We start from the raw sequence: 24,848 nt of genomic DNA on the forward strand, positions 1-24,848 counted from the left end.
GGTGGTCAAGCATTGGAGCAGGCTGCCCAGGGAGGTGATAGTGTCAGCATCCCTGGAGGTGTTTAAAAGACATGTAGGTGTGGTGCTTAGGGACACGATTTAGTGACGGACTTGGCAGTCCTGGGTTAACACTTGGACTTAATGTTAAAAGTGTTTTCCAACCTAAACTACTCTATGATTCTATGAAGTCTATCAGCCTAGTATTCTTAGTGTCTTTTGAACAGAAAGCTGGATGAAGTGGTAAAGCTGCGATGTTCCCTTCTCAACACTTAAGGACCACATGTCAGGATTTTTATAGATCTTTGCGATGTTCTTGGTTGTTGCTTTATATGTTATTTGGATAATTTTTTTGCTGTTTTTTACGGACAGATGTCATAGTCTTACAGATTTTTTTCATATTGCATTATAAAAGGTAGAAATAGAATATGTAGCAAATATAAGAAACATGCTCAAATAGTTTCCTAACATTGCAACCATTTCTCGAATATTAAAGTAAGTTTGGTAGTGGTATAGGATGCAAAATTTGGAAAGTTAATCTGTTTTTTTCCTGTCTCCAAAGGGTTTTGTCATATATACTTTTGGCCATCGTTGAGTCTTTCTTTTATTCAAAGACCACACTTCCCTAACATGGTATTCTGCATTTTCTACTGTCATATGTATGACAATACTATTTAAAGGTATTCTTAATTGGCACAGATCTACCTGCTTTGGAGACTGAGTAAAATTCTTGAACTGTCTGCAGTAATGTTGTCACTTTAAGATGCGATATCCCCAAACTGCTGAATTGTTGTCAGATACAGGTCTGTCCTGCACAGAAGGCACAATTCCTTATGTTTTGGATAAAACACCTGGCAGGAGCCAGGCACTTCCCTTCATTTGTGCTTTGTGCCTTTTTTTACAGAGGCTATTTCTGCAGTTCATTTCTTGGATAACATTTCAAGGAACTAAAGTATTTTAGAGTTTTGTAATAGGAAAAGCAGTTTGTGCTCTGATTTCATTCCTCATCTCAATAATTCATTTCTCTCTTACCTGTTTACAAAAGGCTACTGTTGTGTAGACTTCCTTTTTCTTTTTTTAAGTGAAGGTGAGGACTAATTTGATAAAAATCAAATTAGAGGTTTTAGTGCCATTTGATTTTACTTAAGTCAGTTTTGTGGTATTTTAGAGAGGCTTTGAAGTAGGTGTAATAGCCGTCTTGAAACAAGACAAAACAAAATACTTCCTCACTAAGGTAAGGATGCATGCTTCTAAATATTCCAGAATTGCTTCTGATCTTTTTGTGAGAAGATCTGTAATTGTGTGCTTTCTGTATATGAAATGTGAGCCGTGAGTTACTCCTAGGTGTAAAACATCCTTTTTTTTTGAAAGAGAGAATACAGCTTGTGGATGCAAACTTAATGTTCAGACCCTTCTGCATGCGTTGCAGAAGTTTCTGAAGAACTTAAAAATCCATTTAACACTGAATGTTTCCCTCCGTCTCCTCCTACCCATATAAAAGCTTTTGTCACAATCTGAGAAATACCTTGCACACAGTGGGCAACCAGTAGGCTTTCTGCAGGAGGTTTCTACTGAGAAGTGACAGAGGGCAGCTTGGCAAATGTTCAGAAACCGACATTAACTTGCTGGAGCCTGGCATGGGACCTTGTGTTCAGCAGAATTCTTCTGACCTGTCTCTCTGCATGCCGAGCTAATCAGCAAACACCTAATGAGCCTACTCTAAAGAAACAGACCCTCTCACAACCTACTTCATTTTCATATGTTCTCTGGGGGTGGAGAGACAAGACTTCATAAGGACTGATGATGCTGCAAAGACCACAATAATGATAATTAACTTGCTGAATTTAGAAGATTATGCTGTTAATTAGTTGCAAAATAAAGATAAGTAATAGAACAGCAGATGGTAGGATAACACCCAGGAGAAGGAGGGTTATTACTCTGATGAGCTTTTGTGGCAGATATGAAATATGGATCTGAGTTTTTCACAAACTGTTTCTGGAGAATATTATCTCGTTTCTGTGAGCTCTTGATGGAATGATCTAGTCCTACCAAATTTTGACAGATGCAGTGAGGATTTGTTTTCAAGGATACACATGAACAATAAAACATTGCTAATAAAGACTTTAAAAGCTGTTAAGCTATTTGACAATCCCATTTTTAGTTTGCCTGTAATAACCAAATAATATCAAACAAACCTTGGTTGTCATCAGGTTTCCCTGCATAATAATGCTTATATACATTTATTCTAATATTTGTTTCTATATACTTGATTTTTAAAACTGTGCTTCTTGTTGTATTTGGGGTAACTATCTCCCTACTCAGGAAGCACAACATCCATATAGTATTTTGCCTTCAAAAATATGAAACCTTTGAAATACATGAGCTGGATCTCTCCTTGTGAAGATCTGTAGCTATTCCTCAGATTTTCACAGATTTCTGCATTTGTGGATAATTTTAATCATAAGCTGTTTGAATTTCAACTTTTAGACTCTGTAAAATACAACGAAACCCAATTATTTTCTATTTCTGTTTCCATAGTACATTACATTTAACAATGCAATTTTCAAAAGGAATTTATTTTTACTTACAGATTTACCAGATTAAATGTTAGCATTACAATAGGGAAAGTTTTAAGTCCTGCTTTGGCTGTTGGCACAACCATTGTGCCTGATGACACATCTTTTATAACATAGATAATATTGTGCTATTTCTTTTGCTTTCTACTGCTGTTTTCAAATTCAGTGTAAAATATACAAATTTAATAGCATAAACTTCCTTTCTTTTTAGGTTAAGTTTGCAAATATTTCTTATTTGCACAGAAATGCAGAAGTCGAAAGAATGGAACTAAACAATAATAAGTTACTTGCTTTACGTGCACATTAAAAAAAAAAATCCCAAACCCTAATTAGTTTTGTTTCATCTCCTAAATCTTCTGAACCTTGGCATTTCTTTTGCTAAGAAAATGGATATCCCAGTGAAACTTTAAGTATCCAACTTGAAGCAAATACTACAAAGCATTTCTAGGGATTCACAGACTATTGTTTTAGGTTATTTTTGTGGAGGATGCTTACATCAAGATTTGCTCATGCAGTCACGAGCAGAGTAGACCAGTCTGGCCACACATATACTAACTATATAAATGTTTATGCTCCACTGCCATGAAAACCAGAAGTTAGCTTGTTATCACTGAACTTACATATTCAGGCACTTGAGTTGGATGAAATCTAATAATTTTTATTTCTCGTGGCAGTGGAGGAGGAGTGTGTATGTATGGCAGGTTGCTGTGTCTCGGTTGAGTCATGCGGTGGGTAGACCCTGGCTGGGTGCTGGGTGCCCACCAGAGCAGCACTGTCACTCCTCAGGCAGACAGGGGAGAGGCTGTACAACAAGAGGCTTCTGGGTTGAGATGAGGACAGGGAGGTCACTCAGCAAGTACCATCACAGGCAAAACAGACTCGCTTTGGGGAGATTAGTTTAATTTGTTGCCAATCAAATCAGAGTAGGATAATGAGAAATAAAACCAAATCTTAAAACACCTTCCCCTCACCCCTCCCTTCTTCCCAGGCTCAACTTCACTCCCGGTTTCTCTACCTCCTCCCCCACAGCGATGCAGGGGGACAGGGAACGGGGCTTGCAGTCAGTTAATCACAGGTTGTTTCTGCTGCTCCCTCCTCCTCAGGGGGAGGCTCCTCACAGTCTTCCCCTGCTCCAACATGAGCTCCCTCCCACAGGAGACAGTCCTTCACTAACTGCTCCAGCGTGAGTCCCCCATGGGGTCGCAAGTCCTGCCAGCAAGCCAGCTGCAGCGTGGGCTTCCCACAGGGTCACAGCTTCCTTCAGGCATCCACCTGCTCTGGTGTGGGGTCCCTCATGGGCTGCAGGTTGTTATCTTGCTCCACTGTGGACCTCCATGGGTGCAGGGGCACAGCCAGTCTCACCATGGTCTTCACCAGGGGCTGTGGGAGAACCTCTGCTCTGGTACTTGGAGCCACTCCTGCCCCTCCTTCTGCACTGACCTGGGGGGCTGCAGAGTTGTTGCTCTCACACAGTCTCACTTCTCTCTCTTGCTGCAATTGCTGTTGTGCAGCAACTTTTTTTCCCCCCTTCTCAAATACACTGTCCCAGAGGTGCTGCTGTCATCACTGATGGGCTCAGCCTTGGCCAGCGGCAGGTCCGTCTTGGGGCCGGCTGGCGCTGGATCCATCAGACATGGGGACAGCTTCTTGCAGCTTCTCACAGAAGCCACCTCTGCTAACAAAACCTTGCCATGCAAACCCAATACAAGTAATTTTTGAGACAGTAGCTTTTAAAAATCTCATGTGATGATGGCTTGAAATAAAAGAGAGCATACCCTTAAAACCTCAGCAGGAGTTAAAACAAACACATTGTAAGTGATTTGTTACCACTAATTTGTACTGTCATGACTGTCTTGATTTTGACTCCTGAAAGTTTTCACCTCCTGCTGAAGAGCAAGTTACAAGAAACACTTCTAAAGTGATTCAGATAATAAATGAAAATACGTTTTGAAAAATTGGATGTTAATAACTTATCAAAAAGTATGTGGGATAAAGTTGTCATATTAACATTAAATATTTACTAGTTCCTTTAAAAATACTTTTTTTAAAGTGATTTGGAAGTGATATGTTTCCCTGGTAGTCCTGGTGTTAGCTTAGAAAATTTTACCATTTAATGACCAGGATTAGCTAGAAATTTGAAGAGTAGGGGGGAAATCATCTTGTGAACCTTTCAATTGTTGTATTTAGATCATAGACTTTGGCTTTAGTAATTTTAATTAGACAAAAAACACTTAGGGCCTTTCTGCGCTTGTTTAGCTGGAGACGGGACTGAAATTTTTTAGTTGGCTTGTTTTTCCAAGGTGAATTAGGAAGGTGCAAGTTAATTCATGAGTTTGTTTTAATACTGTAAAGAAAGTGTTGGAACAACTGGCAAAGAGCTTAGGATTTTCAGGGTGCTGTACATGTACTTGTTATGATGAGCATGTTGTCTTAAAAATTTCTGTCATTCTGCCCTGATGCCTGCAGCTATCAAAAATTTTTGTTGTTAGAGTTGAGCACTGGGGAAATTACTGTAAATTTGTTCTGTGTACTTTTCTGAAAGCACTTTATTCATTCTGGGAAACTTACAAAGTGGATACAAAAATGAGGTGGGGAGCAGAACTTCATTAACACCAAATTTTTATGTGCACTTGATCAGTCCCTGTCTGGGGAATTTGTGCTGTTAATTTAATCTAGAGCAGTTGCTGCAGAAAAGATTTACTACAGAAGTCACTGGTTACATAATAGTAACCCAGCAGAGGAATGTTGGAGTTCCTCAGTTCTCTTTGTAGTCCTCAAATAGGATACCTGCTGGTGGTGGCTAGATGCAACAGTCAACTGTATGGATTTGATAGCTGATGTAACGTACCTTATTGCAGACCTGAAGATTTTTTGCAGTTCTGACAGAGGTAATCTGCAATCTGTTGTTCTAATTGTAGAATAGGATCCAGGAAAGCCTGTCATCGTGCAAGGTAGGAGAGAGCTGTCACTATATTCCAATGACTTAATTGTCGAGAGGCGTTGGATACTGCAGTTTATAGAGGATATCTACATAAATAGTTGCGAAGCCTTCCGCTTATTTTGAGCTGTCCAAATGCAGCCTTGTGCCAGCATTTTTAAGACATTCTGTTGCTATTAGTACTTTGGCAATACTTGGTTCGTATTTCAAAATAAGATCGTACAAGTTATCAGTTTTCTTAAACTGTCGTGTATTGAGTCATTAATCTTTTATTAAACTTGTATTGGATTCTTTAAAAATCTACTGCTCAGTAGAAAATCATTGTTGCATTTGTCTGGTAAGGTAAAATCTTCAGCAAAACTGAAAATGTCATGATAAATTATACAGTATTAATGAAATTTTAAGAAATAATCTGGAATTACGAGCAGTTGCATCTGCTGAAATTTAGTATGACCCTATATCACTTAAGATTAAGAATTCATTGTAAATAGACTATATTATCTGTTATAGTTCTAATAGATTTCACCAGAAGTTAAGTGAAATAATTCTGAAAAGGTAGTCAATAAAATGCTTTAAAATATTCTATTAAGTCGTCAGTAACTCTTGAATGTATTATATACAGCTGGATGTTACAGTTCTTCATAGTGGCTGCGTACAATAAAGGAAGATCTTCAAACCTTTTGGCAATTTTTAAGTGTAAAATAGCATGCCGTAACAGTTACCTTGCATATTTCTATATAAATAAATGCTAATCTTTACATATAACCTGAAGCTTGTTATTATTTTTTGCATTGCTGAGATGTTTCAGCAAAGACTTTGGCTTTTATTTAATAATTACTTATAGGAAGAATTGTAGAGGTGAGTATTTGTAAATACCCTGAAAAAGTGGAGTCATTAACAAACTGTTTTAAAATGGACAGACAACACCAGAATTTCTAAAATGGAAAGAAAGGGTTTTTTTCTGTTTTTTACCCATTTCCCCTCATGTGTGGTTGTTACCTTTCTGATCTGCACCTTGTATAACACCAGCCTTGGCGACTGTTTGTTCGTGGCCTTCCAGTCATCTCTGTGGGCACAGTTCATCACGAAGGAAGCTTTCTGTTTACTTCTCCATACAGCTTACCATACTTCTCTCTCTGGGATCTTATGTAAAGCCTCATTCCTTTTGTCATGCTTGCAAGAAATTGTCACCTATTAGTAGGTATATGCCTAGATAAAAAGAAGTAGCTATTTTAGAGTTGGAGCTCCTGTTTCCAAAACGGAACTACTAATATAAATAATAACTCCTCAAGTTAGCATGATGGAATATTTCATCTTTTTTTTTTTTTCTCCTTCTTTTTTTTCTGCTTTCAGAGATTGAAAGCAGCCTTGACCCAGCAGCACCCTCAGGTAACAAATGGAGATACTGCCAAGGGACATCCAAGCGGGTTGGTTAGGACTCAGTCAGAGGAACCACGACCGCAGTCACTACAACAACCTGCAACTTCAACGACTGAAACACCGGTATGACAGCAGAGTGAGCATGTACTTCCTACCCCCTTGTTATGCAAAAAGAGACCAAAAAAAAACCCCATCCAAATCAAAAACCCGAACTTTTTTCTTTACTTTTAATTTGTAAAATAGAGGTTAATTTTTGCTATAGATACCTCTTGAATCAATAGTTCTGTAGCAGTAAAATGTTTATAGTTCTTACAGGTTCTTAGATCCTTCTAAAATTTATTACCCAAGATGATGATTTCGAAATAGGTGTTATCTGACTGCTCAAATTTAGAACTAAGTCCTCCTGATTTCTGGAGTTCGTTAACATGAAATTCTGTGGTAAGTGAAAATTGTACAACTGGTTAATACACATTAAAAAAACTGAAGTCTTTTATTTTGTATTTATATTGTATCTGTTTAATACTTTATATTGTAAACACTTCAGATTTTTAACTGCATCGGGTATCACACTTACGTTAATTTGCTTGAAGGATCTTTTCTGGGCAGAAGAGTTTCAGCTGTGTGATTGTGTCATCCTGGGTACTTACTGGGGGCCGCCGAGTTTCGGAATGGTGTGGTGTCCCTTTGGGATGATAGGTGGGAACGGGGAAATAAAGGGCAAGACCTTTGAGTCAGACTGGAAGTGGGAGTGCTGCTGGAGGAAAGACATACTTCCCTGGCAAATCCTGGAGGATTGCTGCTGTTCTGCTTCTAAAAAACTTTTTGGAATGTGTTTTGAAAATGCTTTAAAAAGTCTCTTTAGAGTTATTTTCAGAATTCATAGCATAACACCAATTTTATAAAAGCTACATACTTGGCCCAGAACTGGAAGGACCTGCATCTGCAGTGAAAGCACACAGATTCTTAGACTAGCCAGTGAAATCAAATAATGTATTAAACTAAATATGTTTAGAACAAAAAGAGGAGAAGGGTTACCCATCATGAAATGATCTCCTTAAGACTGCTGTTCTCCCATACTACCTTAAGTTTTTTAAAAGAATATTTTCATAATATCACATAGCAGAATTTTCAGGATTAAAAGCTTGCTGTTTGGTTATTTTGTGCCTACTTTCTAATTAGTATTTAAAAAAACCAAAGAAATTGCAAGTGTTTCATTTCTAAAGGGCTGATTCTAGTTCCCAGGGGGTTTTTTATTATTAGCTATCTAGATTTTATGCCAAATCAATATGACAACTGAGATGTGTTTGGGGGTTTTTAATTTAAAAATAAAACTAACTTACTGTGCTAGACTAAATGTGCAGGTGCATCTGTAAATATGTCCTGTAGACAGTTACGTTCTCTCTATCCTATCACTTTAAAGGATTTTAAGATCGATTATATCGTTAATCATAATTCATTAAATGTTTGCCTAGGATTTGTATACAGCTGTGAAAGGACTATAATGTATAATTTAAAATATTGAAAGATTTTGATACTGTCATAATATGTGGGTGGGTATAAGGGAAATTGGTATGCAGCGGTGGAGAACACATCAACAAGTAGGAAATTGCTATCTAGAGATCTAGGGATCAGTGAGTATCGGCACTGACAGCATTTGTCAAACAGCTTCTATATATTGGGTGTAAAAAATTGTGTAGTATTTCAGTTGTGACTGGGTTTGCAGGAAGAGTATTTGGAAAGGGTCAAAACCAGAAAATTGAAAAGCTATTTTGGGTTTTCAAGTTTAACTTTTGTGAATACTTGTGTCAACAGAATAAGTAAAGGAATGTCTGAGAGTCCATCTAGAGAAGTATTGCTTCCAGGCTTTATTCAGTTGCCAAATTTAAATGTAAATACAAATTTAACTCTGTAAAGTGAGTGGCTTCTTTTAGTGCCATTTTAAACCAAAGCTAGAGGCATGATTAAATTGTTACATGTTAATGTAACATGGTAAGTGTGTAAATATAGTAAAAGTTTTAAAAACGTATCTGTAATAGCTGTAGAGTTAAATGACGTAGCTTTCCACAAAAGATGTGACGTGTATTTACACTGGTGCTGTAGGTTAAGTCATGAATAGTATTACACTGGTAACTTCTCTAATACTTTTTACTGTTCTCAGGCATCACCAGCTCAGCCTACTCCGCAAACACCAAATACAGGTGGTCGGCGAAGAAGAGCTGCCAATGAAGACCCTGATGAGAAAAGAAGAAAGTTTCTGGAGCGAAACCGAGCTGCTGCTTCCAGATGCCGACAGAAACGGAAAGTCTGGGTGCAGTCACTGGAGAAGAAGGCTGAGGACCTGAGCTCGCTAAATGGCCAGTTACAGGTATACTTTTTATTTCAAGTAAAAATGAGTAAGTTTTTCCATTCTTAGACAGTGATCCTGGAGCAATGGAACTTAAACTTTGCATGAAATCTGAAATATAAATGGTTTTGTAACAGGTGGTTCAGGTCAGAATTGAGAATTCAGCACTAACTGCATATAGCAGTAAAATAAGAATATAAGAGAATACTCGGGATTTCAAGATGTGTAAGCTTTAGGATCATACCCTATTGTCCTTTGTTCCATTTTAAATAACTTTTAGACTGTGATACTGAACAAGGATGACAAGATGTGCTGGAGTAAAGGCTTATTAGTAAAGTAATAGCCTTACCTTAAAAACATTTTGCTCTTAATAATTTGTATCACAGCCTGAGTTATTTAAATAAGGTTTGGTTTGATTTTCTTTGGTTCTTTTTAACTTCACTTTTTTTCCTTTAAAGTGAATGTAGTGCTCGTGAAAGGTGCCAGATTGACATCACTGGAAACTGAAGGCCTCTTTTGTCCACAGAACAGGTACAGCACAGGCAGTGACAGTGCAAATTTCACCACGCTGCCCTCCCAGTGTGCATAAATCCCATAGTGAGGGAAGCATACTGTAAGAGGGTAATCTAGTGGATGGTGCAAGTTGGTTTTCCACCTCATCTGAGGTTGTCAATCTTGCAAAGTTGTCATGTGGACACACTTTTCCCCTGTAAAAGAATCTGTGACCCTTTTGTTTAAACTACTATTAAATGTTAAAGCGTACTTTCTTAATGTTTTCCAGCAGCATATGAGAATTGGCACAAAGTACTGTTTCAAAATAAAAAGTCTAAAAGCTTTGTTTTGAAAACTACAGAAAGGAAAAATGATGCGGTTTCCTAAATGAAGCATTCATTTAGAAAATGCAATGGAAAGTATTTTGATATGTTGAAGTTTCGCTTCTTGTTCTTTCATCAGAGGTGTTCACTGAGTCAAATTCACAGATCTTATCCTTCCTATTTAAAACTCCTCTTTCATGCTGTTTGATAAAGAAAATGTCCCAGTTTGACCAGCAGGAAAGTAGGACATGTTGAGGTTACTTTTTGTCATGTAATCGAAATTACAGTGCATATAAGTTGTCTTCATATGTTTAAAAATACTCAGCATCCCAGGCAGGATGCTATATCCAGGAATATATCCAGGAATATCCAGGAATATAAGAAATTCCCACCTAAGAGCACAATGCAGAATAGTTTCCTGTCTTCTAAGAATCATGACACTGTGCAGTAGCATTAGTTAAATTTCTTGCAAATATATAGTCTTCTCATACCTGTTCACAGTCTTTAGATGCCTTCCTTTAATGCAGTCACAGTCCTCACTGTAAATCCATTAATTACAAAATGGTATGTAGCGCTATAGCTTAAGTAATCTAATAAACAAGTGAAGGTAGATCTACAGGGAGAAGAACAACCAAAAAAATTGGCTGTATTTCAGCTTTTTTAGTTGAAGTAAATTTTGGTATTATGTGAGCTGCCTTTAACTTATACATACTAATGTTTAGAACCAAAAACTATGTAAGTACCATAACCAAAAGATTTCCAGATTTCGAAGAGTTAACTCAGTAATAGTGAATTCAAGAAAAATTTTCTTAGGGGCTGCCAAAAGCAAAACCGTTAACTGTGAAGAACAGAATGACTTGTAAAGAAAATTGAATGTCAGAGAAATAATTAAACTGTACTTTATGTGAAAACATTAATCAATCCTGTATTTCCATAATAATTCTTCACTTGACAGGCTAACACAGCTGATCAGCATAGTGGGCAGTAATGACCCATGATTACTTATTTTATATTTAATAGTAAATTTAATAAGATTGGAGTTTTGCCTTAGTACAGTTTTATAGACTGAGTGTTAGGGTTTAGTAGTTCATATTTTGTTTTAATATCTAAATGACCTGCTCAGCTGAATTTACCAAGATGTCACATTTCCAAAAGCAGGTTAATACCAAAATGTCTACATTGGATTGCTTCACGTAATAATTCTGACTTCTTTCAACACCGTTAGTAGCTTTCTTGTAATGTTTGTCAAAGCTTCTAGTGTCAGTGTCATGGGGTTTAGGACTCGAAGCTCTCTGACAATACATACAGATTTTAAAGAGGTTTAGTTGGTTGATACATGTATTTTGTTCTGTAGTTTTCAGCTTTCTGTAGATTAAGTTCTTCCTACTTTTTTCTTTTAAATGTTTGAATGTGATTTCCCTTTTAAGCAATACTTCTCAAATTTTTGCTTAAGGGAGAATTGCCATCTGTTACATCATGCCAGTAACATATTTAGGTTAGTTTGGCTGTCTTTATTGTAGGCTCTGCTATGTACGGTATTTTTTCATGCTTCCAACCTTTTAAAGTTTATTTACAGTTTTGGTTTTGTGGACTGTGTTTTCTACTAATGTGTTGACTTGTTTATTGATCTTAAATTTTATATACCACGTTGTGTTGCCTCTGTGCCTTGCACAGTCCTGCAGGGTACAGTGTGCTATATAGCGTGTTAAGGAAGTATTGACAGTGTGTCCCCACTGGCAGCTCCCTCATATGGCAGGATCAGATGCCAGAGTTCATTATAGGGTAGGTATGTGGTCCCTGTTGCTTTAATAACCTTAGAGGGCAAAGTATTAGTAGAAGAGCCTGCCTTCCTCACAAGGTCATTTTAGGTTTTAAAGGATCAGCAATTAAGTGGTAGTTTGTACAAATGCTGCGGAAGCTAAATTACGAAAGAAACGCCCATAAGTAAAGGTCCTTTCCCATATAGGGGTATCTTGTTGAAGTTGTCCAAAAAGAAATGGGAAGAGCAGTGTTTAACTCAGCCACAGACAATCTCCTATTCCCCATAAGTCACATCTACCTGTCTCTGATGATAGTTTTGGTAAATATACCTCAAAAATACTGTCCCACACCTTGCTGAGTAGGGGTTAGTCTGGTCCACTATTACATACCCATTTTGGATCCAGGGAGAAATAGGCAGGTGCAGAACATAATGTATGCTGCGTAGTATGCCTTCGTAAGAACACAGAAGGGAAAGTATCTTTTGAAGAATGGAGTGCAAGTAAAAATAGATACACCTTTCTCCAGAAACCTGCTTTCTAATGTTAGTGTGTTCTGAAATGTGGGAACATAAAAATTCTTCTAGACAGCATGTGAGGTGTATTTCATGCTTATTTAATGAAATACACTTGACTTGAGATCATATTAATGAGGAGGACCTTTCCAGTGGGAAAACATGAAATTATTTTTTTTATGCCAACTGTTGAAGTGTTTACTCCATGTGTTTCTTGTTAACCTGTTTTCAGCATGTTAACCACATGTTAAATGACTGCCCACACGTTAACATGTCTTGAATGAGATGGAAAGACTTGCTATTGTCATATACATAAGAAACTACAATGTATATAGGAGCTGGTTCTAACAACCCCCCTTTATTACCAGTTAGAAGTGGTTCTTACTGGTGATAAGTAAATGATAACCATGGATTGCTTTTCCGTGACTTTCCACTTACCATGTGTCTAGAAGACATACTCTGTTCTACTTTGGGGAATGATTTGTGCATTGCATGTAGCACTGTTGGCACACAGTGTTCATGCCATTAACAACGGTAGTTATGTGTTCAGTGAGAATACCTCAACTGTTTTTTTTAGTATAGGAATGCTGTTCCATTTGTTTTTCAAATCCGCTTTAATGTAAGATAATACATTTCCTTTTTCTATTTCTGTTAGCACAATTCTTACTATTTATAATACAGCTGACATTAATCTATAAACTTGCCTTTTCAAATATTTTCCATAAACGTTAGTTTTACTTACACTGATAAACAGTGACTTCATACTTGTATGTGCTGTTTGAGTATAAAATTCTTCCTTAAAATGTGAGAGATGACGGTAGAGAATCTCTGAAAACCTTTTCCTGATTCGATCACTTATTTTGTCAACATTCCTTTAAACTACCAGAAGTATGTTTCATATTCTTGGACATTGCTGCTTCTGTAGATTATCAAGAAGTCTCAGAACTGCATCAGCGCTTCAGGGTTTTTTTTCCCCAGCTATGTCAGTTCTGTGCAGCTGCCTGCTTGGCATCCGGATTTGTGGCTCCTCTGTAAATAACATGGTGAACTAAGAGCAGGCTGAGAGCTGGAGGCAGAAGTAGTGTGCTTTCTTAACAGCCCAAGATTTCAGGACATGTAACGCCAGCTGGTAGAGAATTTGTGGGGATTTTGGTTGGGGTTTTTTTGTTGCAACCTTTTTTGTTTGCAGCTACATTTTTCTTTCATTAGAAACGGCTGTGAAGTCAGAACTTTGGCTGTCTTTCAGCTCTTGCCTTTGTTTTTCTAAAAGAGACATTTGACACAATAAAATAACTGAATAGAAAAGTAGCCCTTAATAGTTTAAGAGGATTTTGCAAGTATAAAGGCTTACATTTTTTTGTTTTCTAAATGGAGAGGACATAAAGATGAGCTTTTCTTTTAAAAATCTGGTATTTTATTTATGGTGTTTATAAACTGCGTTACCTAGGGAAATGAAACCTAATAAATTCTGTTCTTAAAAAATTGTTTTCTTTACTTTGGAATCCTTTTAGTTATAAGTAATCTCGTCTCTGACTGTATTGCCTCATTTCTAGCTTGCAAGTACATAGCTTGACTTTCTCGTGGGTTTTTTTTCCCAAATAATTTTAGTTGCAATCCAATTTTCCTGTGTTTGTTTTTTCTTTAACTTGCTCCCGAATGCCTAAAAATACGCATTTACCAAACAGTTGTGTCGTGTGTGGTATATTATGCTATTGTGCAAAGGTTCTTATAGTTTAAGTAACTTCAAGTATCAATGGAAAGGATTTATATTTAAAATAAAATAACCCATGAAAAATACATCGTGTGACAAGATATGGGGGTCACAAAGCATTACAGAGGACTTGATTCTGTAGATATATAAACATTTTTCTACTGTTTAAAGTGAAAATGGGTCTATCAAAATGCCATACCATTCTTAATTTGGATTGTCACATATAATGTGATTATGTAGTGCTTCTCATCTACAGACATCAAACTGCTTCACAGGGAAGGTAAGTATCGCTGTCCTCCATTTTACAAATGGGGAAACTGAAGCACAAAGAAGTAAAATGACCTTGCTCAAGGTCACCCAATAGTGGAAAGGCACAGCCTGGAAATTAACCTAGTCACTAGATTCTGCGGGTGCTGTCTCCTAGATTACACTCTGCTTTAGTGACATAAGCTGACGTTTCGGGATCTTGTCATTATTATCAATGATTCCTTCATACAACACGTTTATGTATGGTTGCCAAGGAGAAAATTAATATGGAAATCAACAAACACTTACTAAATTATTTTCTAGTACATGAGATTTTCAAAGTATAAGTACAAGTACAAATATAGTCACCAAAAATCATTCTGCATTGACTTGGGAGGGGGTTGCTTGTTTTTTGGTGTTTGTTTTTTTTTAATGTTGGCTGTGACATCTGTTAAAATGTGGGTAGGTAAATGTAGGTTTTCTTTGATCAGAATTAATCACAAAACCTTGCAGAAGAGTCATACAGGAGCTGGATCGTGAGTATGAGACTATACGTAGACTTTGCATCTGCAAACAGGAAAACATGTTGTATTTTCAAAAAAAGGATTTCTTAGTTGAAGAAAATCATAAAATAAAGTGAGGCAGGTTTCAGCTAATACTTATGTACGGTGAGGTTAAAGTAATGTATACATTTTTGCATTATATACCAAATGGAAACTTCTTGTATTTTATCTAACCCTAAATGAACAACTGAAAATCCTATAAAACTTAATACTTACCTTCAAAACGTGTGTAGTTTGAGCCTGGTAAAGTATATAACTTTCTTCTCCTTTAGAATGAAGTCACCCTGCTGAGAAATGAAGTGGCACAGCTGAAACAGCTTCTTCTGGCTCATAAAGATTGCCCTGTAACCGCCATGCAGAAGAAATCTGGCTATCATAGTGAGTAATGTTCCATTACCTATAGCCTTAGGCTGCATCGGTGAAATACTGCCAGAGTGAACTGAATGAACATTAAAATTGAGTAGTGCAGTTCTAATATTACATTAAAGATTTTAATAAAAAAAAAAAAAACTCGGAAGGTTATTGGAAGGCAGGAATGAATATGTAATATTTAGAAATATATTTTTACGTCCTTTCAGTTGGAGTGTTGCATAACATTGAAGGTTCTATGTTGGTTTAATAAATGCATATGATAATTAGCATTTAAAGACTTATCGGTTACTACACCTGCTTTGGAAAATATAATTAAAGTATTAGGAGCATATGATAAACCATTTTTTATACTTTTAGCTTGGCCTAGTACAGTGAAAGGTCCTTGTGGGTTTTTTTTCTTCCTCATAATGAGTTTCAGTAGAGGTAATATAACAGCTGTCCTCATTTACCATAACAACCAGGATCAGTCAAGCCGTTAAAATAATCAGATGCAGGTTCACAGCTCCTACTGTACGTCTTCTAGATTGTTTTGGTTTCCACGTTAAGCAACTACTTTTCTGTAAAGAGGGTATTTTAATTCAGTTCTAATACTGAAGAAAATACTGAGTTTCAGTAGAATTTTTTTCTAGTACATATTTTTACTTACAGTTGCTTATTTGATCTTTCATCCTTCCAGCATTTTAAAGGTTAATTACGCTTTCCTGACTTGTAACTTCCTTTTTGGATATGATACACAGTGCCAGAACCAGCTGCTGCTGCTGTAGAATAAATGGCCAATTTTGTCCATTGTACACAAATTTGTTACAAATAACTGAGCTGGGAATGCATTAGGCAACATTCATAATATATAACCCACAGCTTTCGTTTTTATGATTTAGTGATATTTCAGGATATTTGTAAATGTGAAGATTGTTTCTGCCATATGTAGCCACTTCATTTTAATTTGCCAGTGTCAGTAATTCAGGAGAATAAAGGAACATTTTGTATTGCATGCAAACAGATCCTCAGGTGCTTGCGATAAAACTTAATGGCCACCATCTTTACTTGTAGTCATTGTAAGCAATTTCATCAGAATGGGCAATATTTTTTAATTTAAAAGATTCAGGAGATTTAGCAACTCTCTATTGCCATATATATTTAGAATACTGATTTTGTCAGTTTTGAGCTTATAAATCTTGGTCCTTTGATCTCCAGTCATTTTGACAAGACGGAAAATAGCATCTTGGAGTAAATTGGAACAGTATAGAAATATGTTTGGGATTTATATTAACAATGATTGCTGCAGGGATGAGGCCATTATGGCTCCCATCTGACAGAAAAACATAATTTCATACGGAAGCTACTAGGGGATAACATTATGCATGCAAGGTTTTTCAAAAAAAAAAACAAAAAACTGTAGGTTTCTTGAATTTTGATGTTTTGAGGATGCGTGTTCCTGCATTGGTATGAAAAATATTTAAACATGTTTTAAACAGGCAAACTAATTACATGCTAAGAATTTCTTCTTTGAAGAATTAACAAATGGTCTGTTTAGTAATGCTTATTTTCTGCCCTCAGACAAGGACTATAATGTGTTCTTAAATTACTATGCAAAATAAATGAGAACTAAAATACTAATCAGTGGAGAAAGCCTACATTTTAGAAAAAAATAAGAATAAGCAAGGAGACTGGAAGCATAGCTCACCTAGTTTTTTGAAAAGTCTCTTCAAAGTAAAACTTAAAATGAGTGATGGCTGTAATGCCATCCCTCTGAAAGGATTTTGTCACATTATCTCCATGCGAACATTGTTAGGAAGGCATGTTGACTAAGTGACATACCCACAGTACAATTTATGAGAGGAAAAAATGGTTTCAGTTAATATGTTCATGAAAATGGTGTTCATAAAAAGTATTTTTAAATAAACATATTATGTTCATCAAGTAATCTTAAGTTGAATTGCTTCAAAAATGTATCGAGTGGTTTAACAGTCTGTCTCTGTGGAAGAAATTGAAGACACCAGCTTACAGAGCTCCTGCAGTGCTGAATATTGTGCACTGCTGAGACAGTGCTAGTTTAGACCATGCAGACTGTGTTTTAACAGCTACATCCACAGTTTAATGGGGTTTCATGTATTATGCACTTAAATAGGCACAAATAATCTATTTCTTTTCAGGGTTTTTTTGGCACTTACTTTCACGTATCTTTCCCAGGCACATCTCTTATCTCGGGCCAAATGAAAAGCATGACAGATAACCCTTTCTTCTAAGATTGTTCTTGGGATCATATTTTCCTTATTTAAAAAGTCTCATGCCTGCTTCAAAAGAGGGTGTCGTCAGGACATGGAGAAAGCAGAAATATGGTTATTGCGCTTTGAGGAAGGATGGATGAATTTTCTTGCAATGTTTGAGTTTTCAGACAGCTTAAACTTTTTTTATTTCCCAAGAAAGGATGCTATTGGTTCTGAATGTGTCTTTAAACATTAGGTGGGGTGGGGAAGTACTGTGTATGAGAGAAATCCAAGTGCTGTTCATTTAGTTTTCATTTTAGCTCTTTCTATCAAATTATTTCTAAAAGTCTTCTGCAATACTCCTATATTTTCTCAGGCTTTTTCTGGACTTGGAGCAGGAAAAAGGTGAAAACTTAAGAGATGAAGATGTGTTGAGTGATAAAAAAACCTAAAAATTGAAAAGTGTGGTTTAGGTATTTTTTCATATTTTTCAAAAGGACATCATAATATTCAGGAACATCTGTACAAAACTGAATAGAAATAGAGTCTGCAGTCTAGGTGGTGTTAAATGGTGGGGTTTGTGTTCTTTCTCTAGTTAGATTTAAATAAGTGGTAGAAAGTGACTAACCAGTTTCAGACCTCGAATCATTTGAACCGCTCAAACCACTGTGTTCCTACAGCCTGTTCAGGACAGGTGACAGTCCTTCAGCAACTGCAGGGGAGATTCACAAAGGCCAGCTCACTGGAAAGGAGGAGCATTTCTAGACTTGAGTCCTTCTGTAGCCCATGAATGAATGGCCTGATGATAATTACCATGAGGCTTCCTTTCTAGTGATTACCGAGACTAAAAGGAGTTCTGGATCACCTGTCACCAATCTTGCATACTTGTTCCCATTTTGGTTTTGCTGGGTTTTTTTCTTCTGAAGACCGAAATCACTCTGTTTCCTAACCTTGCTGAAAGCTATTGGTAAGCAATGCTAAGAAGCAAGTAGCAGCAATGTTTCACTATTCTAAAAGAATACTTTTTAGTGCATCCTCAAAAGCCGCCTCTGTGCTTTGCTTGGTGTTTTTCAAATCTTTTCTATAGCTCAGTCTAGCCCATGTTGCATTTCATTACCAAAATGGCTCACTCCTCCTCATGATGCAGCCTGTCTAGAAACTATGTAGCCTACAGGAAAATTCATGTGATTTAGGTCTGTAAATTTTCAGCCTTCTAATGTAACAGCACATGTTACTTTTGTAGACTCATTTCTAATTTGGGCTGCATTTTCCTTGGTTTCAGGCAAAGCTGAGGGAGCCATTAAAAAGCTAAAATGCCTAGGCTTTTTTCTACATTTTTAGCTACACCATGATTCTGGTATGTATCAGCTGCACTATTGAAACCACAGGCCTGTGCCTGGCAATTCTCTGGTCAACTAAGAAAAAAATCTGTTGGAATTTAAACATTGCTTTCCTGTGTTCTTCTAAAAGCCTTTGTACTCTGTTCCCACTCTTCAGGCTTATAAGTATCTTCTGTATTCATTGAGTAGACTTTCTTGTTTGGTTTTAATTCTTCAAATGGAGTTCTGTGTTCAGGTTTTGGTCACTATTCCTGTAAAGTTAGGGCTACATAAGGAAGGATATTGAAGGAAATCTACATAGCTACTCTTTAAGGTGGCACCTCATTTCTAAATACTACGTCATAGTTACTGCAAGGATTTACTCTTCCAGCCAAATTTGTTACTATAAACTAGTGTTAAGTCTGTATCTTATACAAACACTTTTCTGCTGTAAGCTGCCCCACTGGCGCCCCTGGCATCTGGAAATACCTGAATGCTTTTGTCTCTTCGGCACAGTATGTTTATCTGCTCAGTGATACAAAAACTTCTAATTTACATTGGTGATCGTAAGTATTCTCATAACTGTTGCTTCCATTGCATATGTGGTCTTCCTGAGCCCATCACATTCAGAAAATCAAGCCTTTCTCACATTCTTTACCACTGTGATACTATTACAGACATTTCTTTTGAGCAGTGTTATCAACATTAAGTTAAGGGATAGAGAACAATGAAAGACCTTCCTTCTCTGGCTGAAAGATAATGATCTACCTTACTTCCTCTATTACCTCTGCTTATCTTGTAGCATTCAAAATGCTCTCTTATCTTGTAGCATTCAAAACTAACCCTTTTTCTTGAGAATAAGGAGGATTTGGCAAACAGGAAATCAGGGACCAGCAAAAGAAGCAAAACAGGAAGGCTGAGATTCATAGGAGAGTAACAGCATCTCTGAAGAGAAGGAGCAGGTGCTACAGCGGGGAGACTGTGTTTGATACGTGTTGTCCCACTTGCTGCCATTTCATTCTGTCTGAGGGGAAGAATATGTACACTCATAATTAGTAGCGCCGTATTTTTCAGGAAGTAGCACTAGAGTTTCTGGTTTTGACAAAGTTTGCATGTGTTCCTTCTTACTTGTTTTTATATGAGATCTTGTAGGTCTTGATAGAGCTGTAGCAAAGATGAAATCCTGTTGAATAGTGTTAACTGAATTGGCACTTATCCGTGTTCTTTCTGTTCTTGAATGGGCAAATCCTATTAAGGATCACGAATGTCTTTCCAGAAGTATTTTCATTTTCTTCTCCTTGCTGTATACAGTTACCGCGTAACCTTAGGATATGTGGTAATTGTCAGCAGACCTTGCTCAACATCACCTGTCTATGTCTTCTTTAATGCTTGAAAGATCTGTTTTTGAAAAAAATGCAGTATCTGTAAAATAGTTGACCTCGTGGATAAGAACATCATGATACTTTCAAACAATTATGTCCATCTCTTGTAGTACAGGTATAAGAGAAATTGCTGCCTAGTTCATGTGGGCAGTATTTCTTAGAAAGAAATGCAGCAGTTCTGCTTGCTTGTCCATCCTTTTTGACCTTACCGTTCTTTTCCAGAAGTGGTCAATAACAGAACTGTTGGTTTTAGGCTTTTAAGAGGAGTGTGTTATTAGTATGCATGGGGTTGCTCAAAGATCTTGGTACTGGGGTCTTGACTTGCTAATTTACTGAATTTTCTTACCCCATAGCTCGTATGTCTTATAAAACTCAGTACTTCATAAACTTCATTTTGTCATTGTTTGTTCATGCTTAGTGTTCCTTTTAGTTGCTACTGTTGGCCTGGTTTTCTATGGAAACAAGGCTACGTTACCAGTGGTGTTCATCTTTTGGTGTTGGTGTCATCCTTTCCCATCCCTTCTCCTCCCTCACCTGGGTAACTTTGGAATTTGTAGGCCGATCTCAAGCAAATTTGAAAGGGATTGCAAGGACGAGTCTAGAGGAAATCAAGCTTTCTTCCATTGCTGTAGTTCATGCTGCTTCTGGCTGTTTGTGTGTGTCTTTCTATACTGTTATGTTACACAATAGCCAGGAGTGTTTTAAAAGGGACTTCCAGTATCCTGCCTGTATACTGGGTTTAAGTCGGGGTATAAAACTAGTGTGAAAAATGCTTGAAAACACTAAGTAGCACAAAGTGATACAAACAAGTTATAATTAAAGTTGATTTCGTAGTTTTAGTGTTGAGTGAAAAACAGTAGGCTTATTTTCTTTTCTTAGTTTTTTTTTAGTCTTTAACTCAGCTTTTAGCTTGACAGCGTTTGCATAATGCTTTGGCTAACTTTTGCAACTCTGGAAAAAAAGGATTATTTTAGCATCACTAGGATGTCTGTGCAAAAAGACATTTTAAATCATGCTCATTTTGTAAATTCTAGTTTTGCGCAATGAGAATTATTTTCTAATCTGTTTGCGCTGTCATGAGAAAAAATGATGCAATTGTGTGGCTAATTTGCCTCAGATTTGTGGAGAACACCTGAAGTATTCTTGAAGATATTTTTAAAATCAGATTTAATAATTTTAAACCTTACTGAGAGGCATTTGTATACTAAAGAAGTTACTGAACTTCACTCTGTTAAAAGAGTTTGGGTTGAAAACTTCTGGAAGTATTGCCCAATTAATATAGTGGTGTTCAGAATATTTTTTCAGATCATATTCGTGATCACAAATATTAATTACTGAATGCAGAATTATTTTCATTTGATTACTAAGCAATCACAGTAAATGGCGTATGTTAAAAATCTGAAGCCAAGTCATATAGCACCAATAGATCTGGTAGCATTTTTAATTTATAAATATTGCTTATTGACAGAAGCATTCATCATTAGAGTTATGCGTGGCGCCCACCATCTGTTTTACTAGGCAGGATATGGGACAATTTTAATGACAACTTTGAAGATCTGAAAATGTTCATTTCCTGCGTATTCCATACTGCCATCCGTATTTTTCACTTACCGAGTAGTATTTTCTTCTAAAAATGAAAATAAGATTGTTTTGCAATTTGTGCTGCATTACACCATGATTTCTAATTATTTACGGGATGATTGCTGTTACCTGGGACATGGTGATGTGCATGCCAAGGAAGCAAATAAATGAATTTTTTTTTCTTCAGCTGCAGATAAAGATGACAGTTCAGAAGACATATCAGTGCCAAGCAGTCCACACACGGAAGCTATTCAGCACAGTTCTGTCAGCACGTCCAACGGTGTAAGCTCAACTTCCAAGGCAGAAGCGGTGGCCACCTCCGTTCTCACCCAGATGGCGGACCAGAGCACAGAGCCGGTGCTTTCCCAGATCGTCGTGGCACCTCCCTCCCAGTCACAGCCTTCAGGAAGTTGATTAAAAACTTGCATTGCATCAGTTTCTCTAGATATACATTTGTGACTTTAAAGGGAAATCAACAAAAGACCAGTCTCCATCTAGGAGAAATTGTAGCTTAAAATTACTCATTTTTAAAAATCCAACTTAAATTTGGCTTTAACGATTGGCAGGTGAAGATGAGACAGAACACCAGTTCTAGTCTCTTTGCAAAAGACTTTATTTTTTTTTTTTAAGTATTAGTTACATTAGTTATTTTTTGTGCTTAATGTGTAAAGTGTGTGTACAGTACAATGTGGTTTATTTCATTTTTAATTTGGTATTATTTCAGCAAACATTGGGGTGAATTACTAAAGGTCATCCCCAAGACTGTGATAGTAATACTATGTGACATTTTTATACCAAAGTTCTGCATAGTCCCTATTGACTTTGTAATGTTAGCAAGGTCATAAAGCACTAGGCAAGAGAAAGACAGTAACAGTAAATTTGCTTTTAGTCTTTTTGCCTTTTTGTTGTTTTGCACATTATGAGAGGAAGAACATTGGGAGAAAAAAGTTTGGGTTGTTGTTATGTATAACATTTTGGTTGGCTTTTTAACTGTTGGGGTTTTTAATTTGTTTAATAGGGCCAGTACAGTATATGAGATACAGTACTCTTATGCACATACCTATCGTAGGTGAGGATCATTACTAAATAATTTGATTTTTTTTTTTTTTTTTTTTTTAGTTTTAAATTGATGTCAGGTGGGTTTTTTTCCCCTCCAACACTTTCATTCTGGGGGGAGGAGAGCTTTATTTCTCCAGTCAGAATAGATATCTATAACTACCCTTTATTGCTAGGCTGAAACCAGTAAGCATATTGTAAAATACAGGGTTATCAAATATGGAATACTTGGTATTCCAAAGTAGGTCGATATTTTGTGGATTTTTGAGTCGCAGACTAAGGAGGTTACTCATGGTTTTGGATGCCAGAAAAGCCTAAAATCCTTCTTCAGACAACTCAAGACTTTTTTTTGTCATTGTCTTGTATTTGCAAGCTAACTTGTACTTAATTCTTGTGTAAGCACTGTCATCTTTTAGTAGCAAAAATTTTGATACCTTTCTTGTGGAAAAAAAAAAAAAATCAGTATCTACCGTATCTTGGAAACAATGTAATTATAATGTGGTGTGTGTGGTGTGTGCGTGAGAATGGTTCAGTAGTTAATGCCAGCAGTCTTTTGCTTGAATGTTTAAAGATGCCTTCAATGTGATGCTGGCTGATAGGTGATTGCAGTTTTAAAATGTTATTTACTGTGCGAACTTGGATAACTAACATTCCATGATGTAGTTTGTTTCTGATGAGATGATTGTAGGTACACTTTTTCTCATTATCCAATCATCTGTAGGATATTGAGTTTTTTAAATGTGCCATTATCTATTTTGATTCTGTACTCATGTTCAAAATACAGTACAATATTTTACAATAGATTAAGTTGTTTAAAAAAAGTAGATGTGTGCTTTCAGGTCGGAAAACTTTGTATAATAGCAAAAACAGATGCATAGTAGCAACTGGCAGTAAAGCAGGATTCCATTATGTATATAACAAAGATTTAATGCATTTATAATGGGTTGTGTAGTTCATTTGCTCTTCCTTCTCCACACTATACTATGTGTTTTTAAGTGTCAGTGCCATCAAGTTTCTATTTGATTCAGTTTTAAATCAAAAAAATGTAATTGATCCACAGGAAAATCATAATTTCTACAATATATATACAACCATACTATAATGAAAACTGGACAAAGAAGTATCTAAGTCATATATGTATCATTGCAGGGCTTTAAGCATGAAAATAATAGGGATTCTACATATTTTGTATTTTAAAACTAAGAAAGCTGAGTTGATAACCTCATGTGTTTAAAAGTCTTACTTTCCCAATTTCAAGATAAAAAGCTGTAACAGCTATTGAATGTTTCCAGGGTGGTGAAATACAATGGACCTCTTGTGAGAAGGAAATTAATTGCAAAGGCACAAAATGTGAATTCTGCAAGAAAGCTATATGGTCACTTTTCATTGTGGTTTTGGTGGACTAGATAAGGCCTCATTGATTATACTATAATTTGCCCTCCTAAACACAAAGGCTTTTAAATCATATTTATATAAGTGGAGTTTTTTTATAACAAAACTGTTGCGCTTGTAAAATAAGTCTACATAAGTGTATAGGAGACGTGTAAACAGTTAATGAATTTTAACAGTGGGGCTGGAAAAAGAACCATTAAAATCTGTGTTCAGCAAATAGAGAAAAGTTATTAGTCGTACTACCATGGATTCCATTTTGAGACGTATGTCACACTACTTCTGTACTTAGCATTTTGGGTCTTTACATTTGACATGTTTCACAAACTGTACTGTTTCCTTTTATGTGCAGTTTGCATGAGTAAATCATCAAAGAGAATAAAATCTATCTTTAAGTTATGTTCCTATTTTAATGAAATTATAATTGTTCTAAAAGGCAGCACTGTCTTCAGACTTATTTCTTCACCTTGCAATGATCAGCACTTTTCTGGAAGTCATTACTATAATGTCAAAGTAATGTTACGGAAACGAGAACGCATATGTTTCTTTAGAAAATAAGGCAAATTCCATTGCTCTGCAGTTGAGCTCCAGCAGCTTCTGAGGAACAAGCCTTGTATCGTTACTTCCAGGAGCCCAAGGTAATCTGCAGATAAAGGAGTTCATAAACATAGCTTGGTGATCCCAGATGCTGCTCGGGCAC

General features: G+C 36.5%; 1 protein-coding gene across 5 annotated transcripts in view; it reads left to right on the forward strand.

Annotated features, from left to right (window-relative positions):
• Window positions 1–24,547, forward strand: part of ATF2 (activating transcription factor 2) — a 52,089-nt gene extending 27,542 nt beyond the window's left edge. For all 5 annotated transcript variants that reach the window (XM_080400550.1, XM_080400549.1, XM_080400547.1 and 2 more), the window contains 4 exons: window positions 6,865–7,014; window positions 9,050–9,256; window positions 15,115–15,220; window positions 21,891–24,547. In XM_080400550.1, coding sequence (XP_080256676.1) covers window positions 6,865–7,014; window positions 9,050–9,256; window positions 15,115–15,220; window positions 21,891–22,117 — 690 coding nt within the window. In that variant the 3' untranslated portion in view covers window positions 22,118–24,547. The remainder of the gene's footprint in view (window positions 1–6,864; window positions 7,015–9,049; window positions 9,257–15,114; window positions 15,221–21,890) is intronic.
• The last annotated feature ends 301 nt before the right edge of the window (window positions 24,548–24,848 follow it).

Source organism: Falco punctatus, assembly GCF_963210335.1.
Source record: "Falco punctatus genome assembly, chromosome: 8".
Taxonomy (NCBI): domain Eukaryota; kingdom Metazoa; phylum Chordata; class Aves; order Falconiformes; family Falconidae; genus Falco; species Falco punctatus.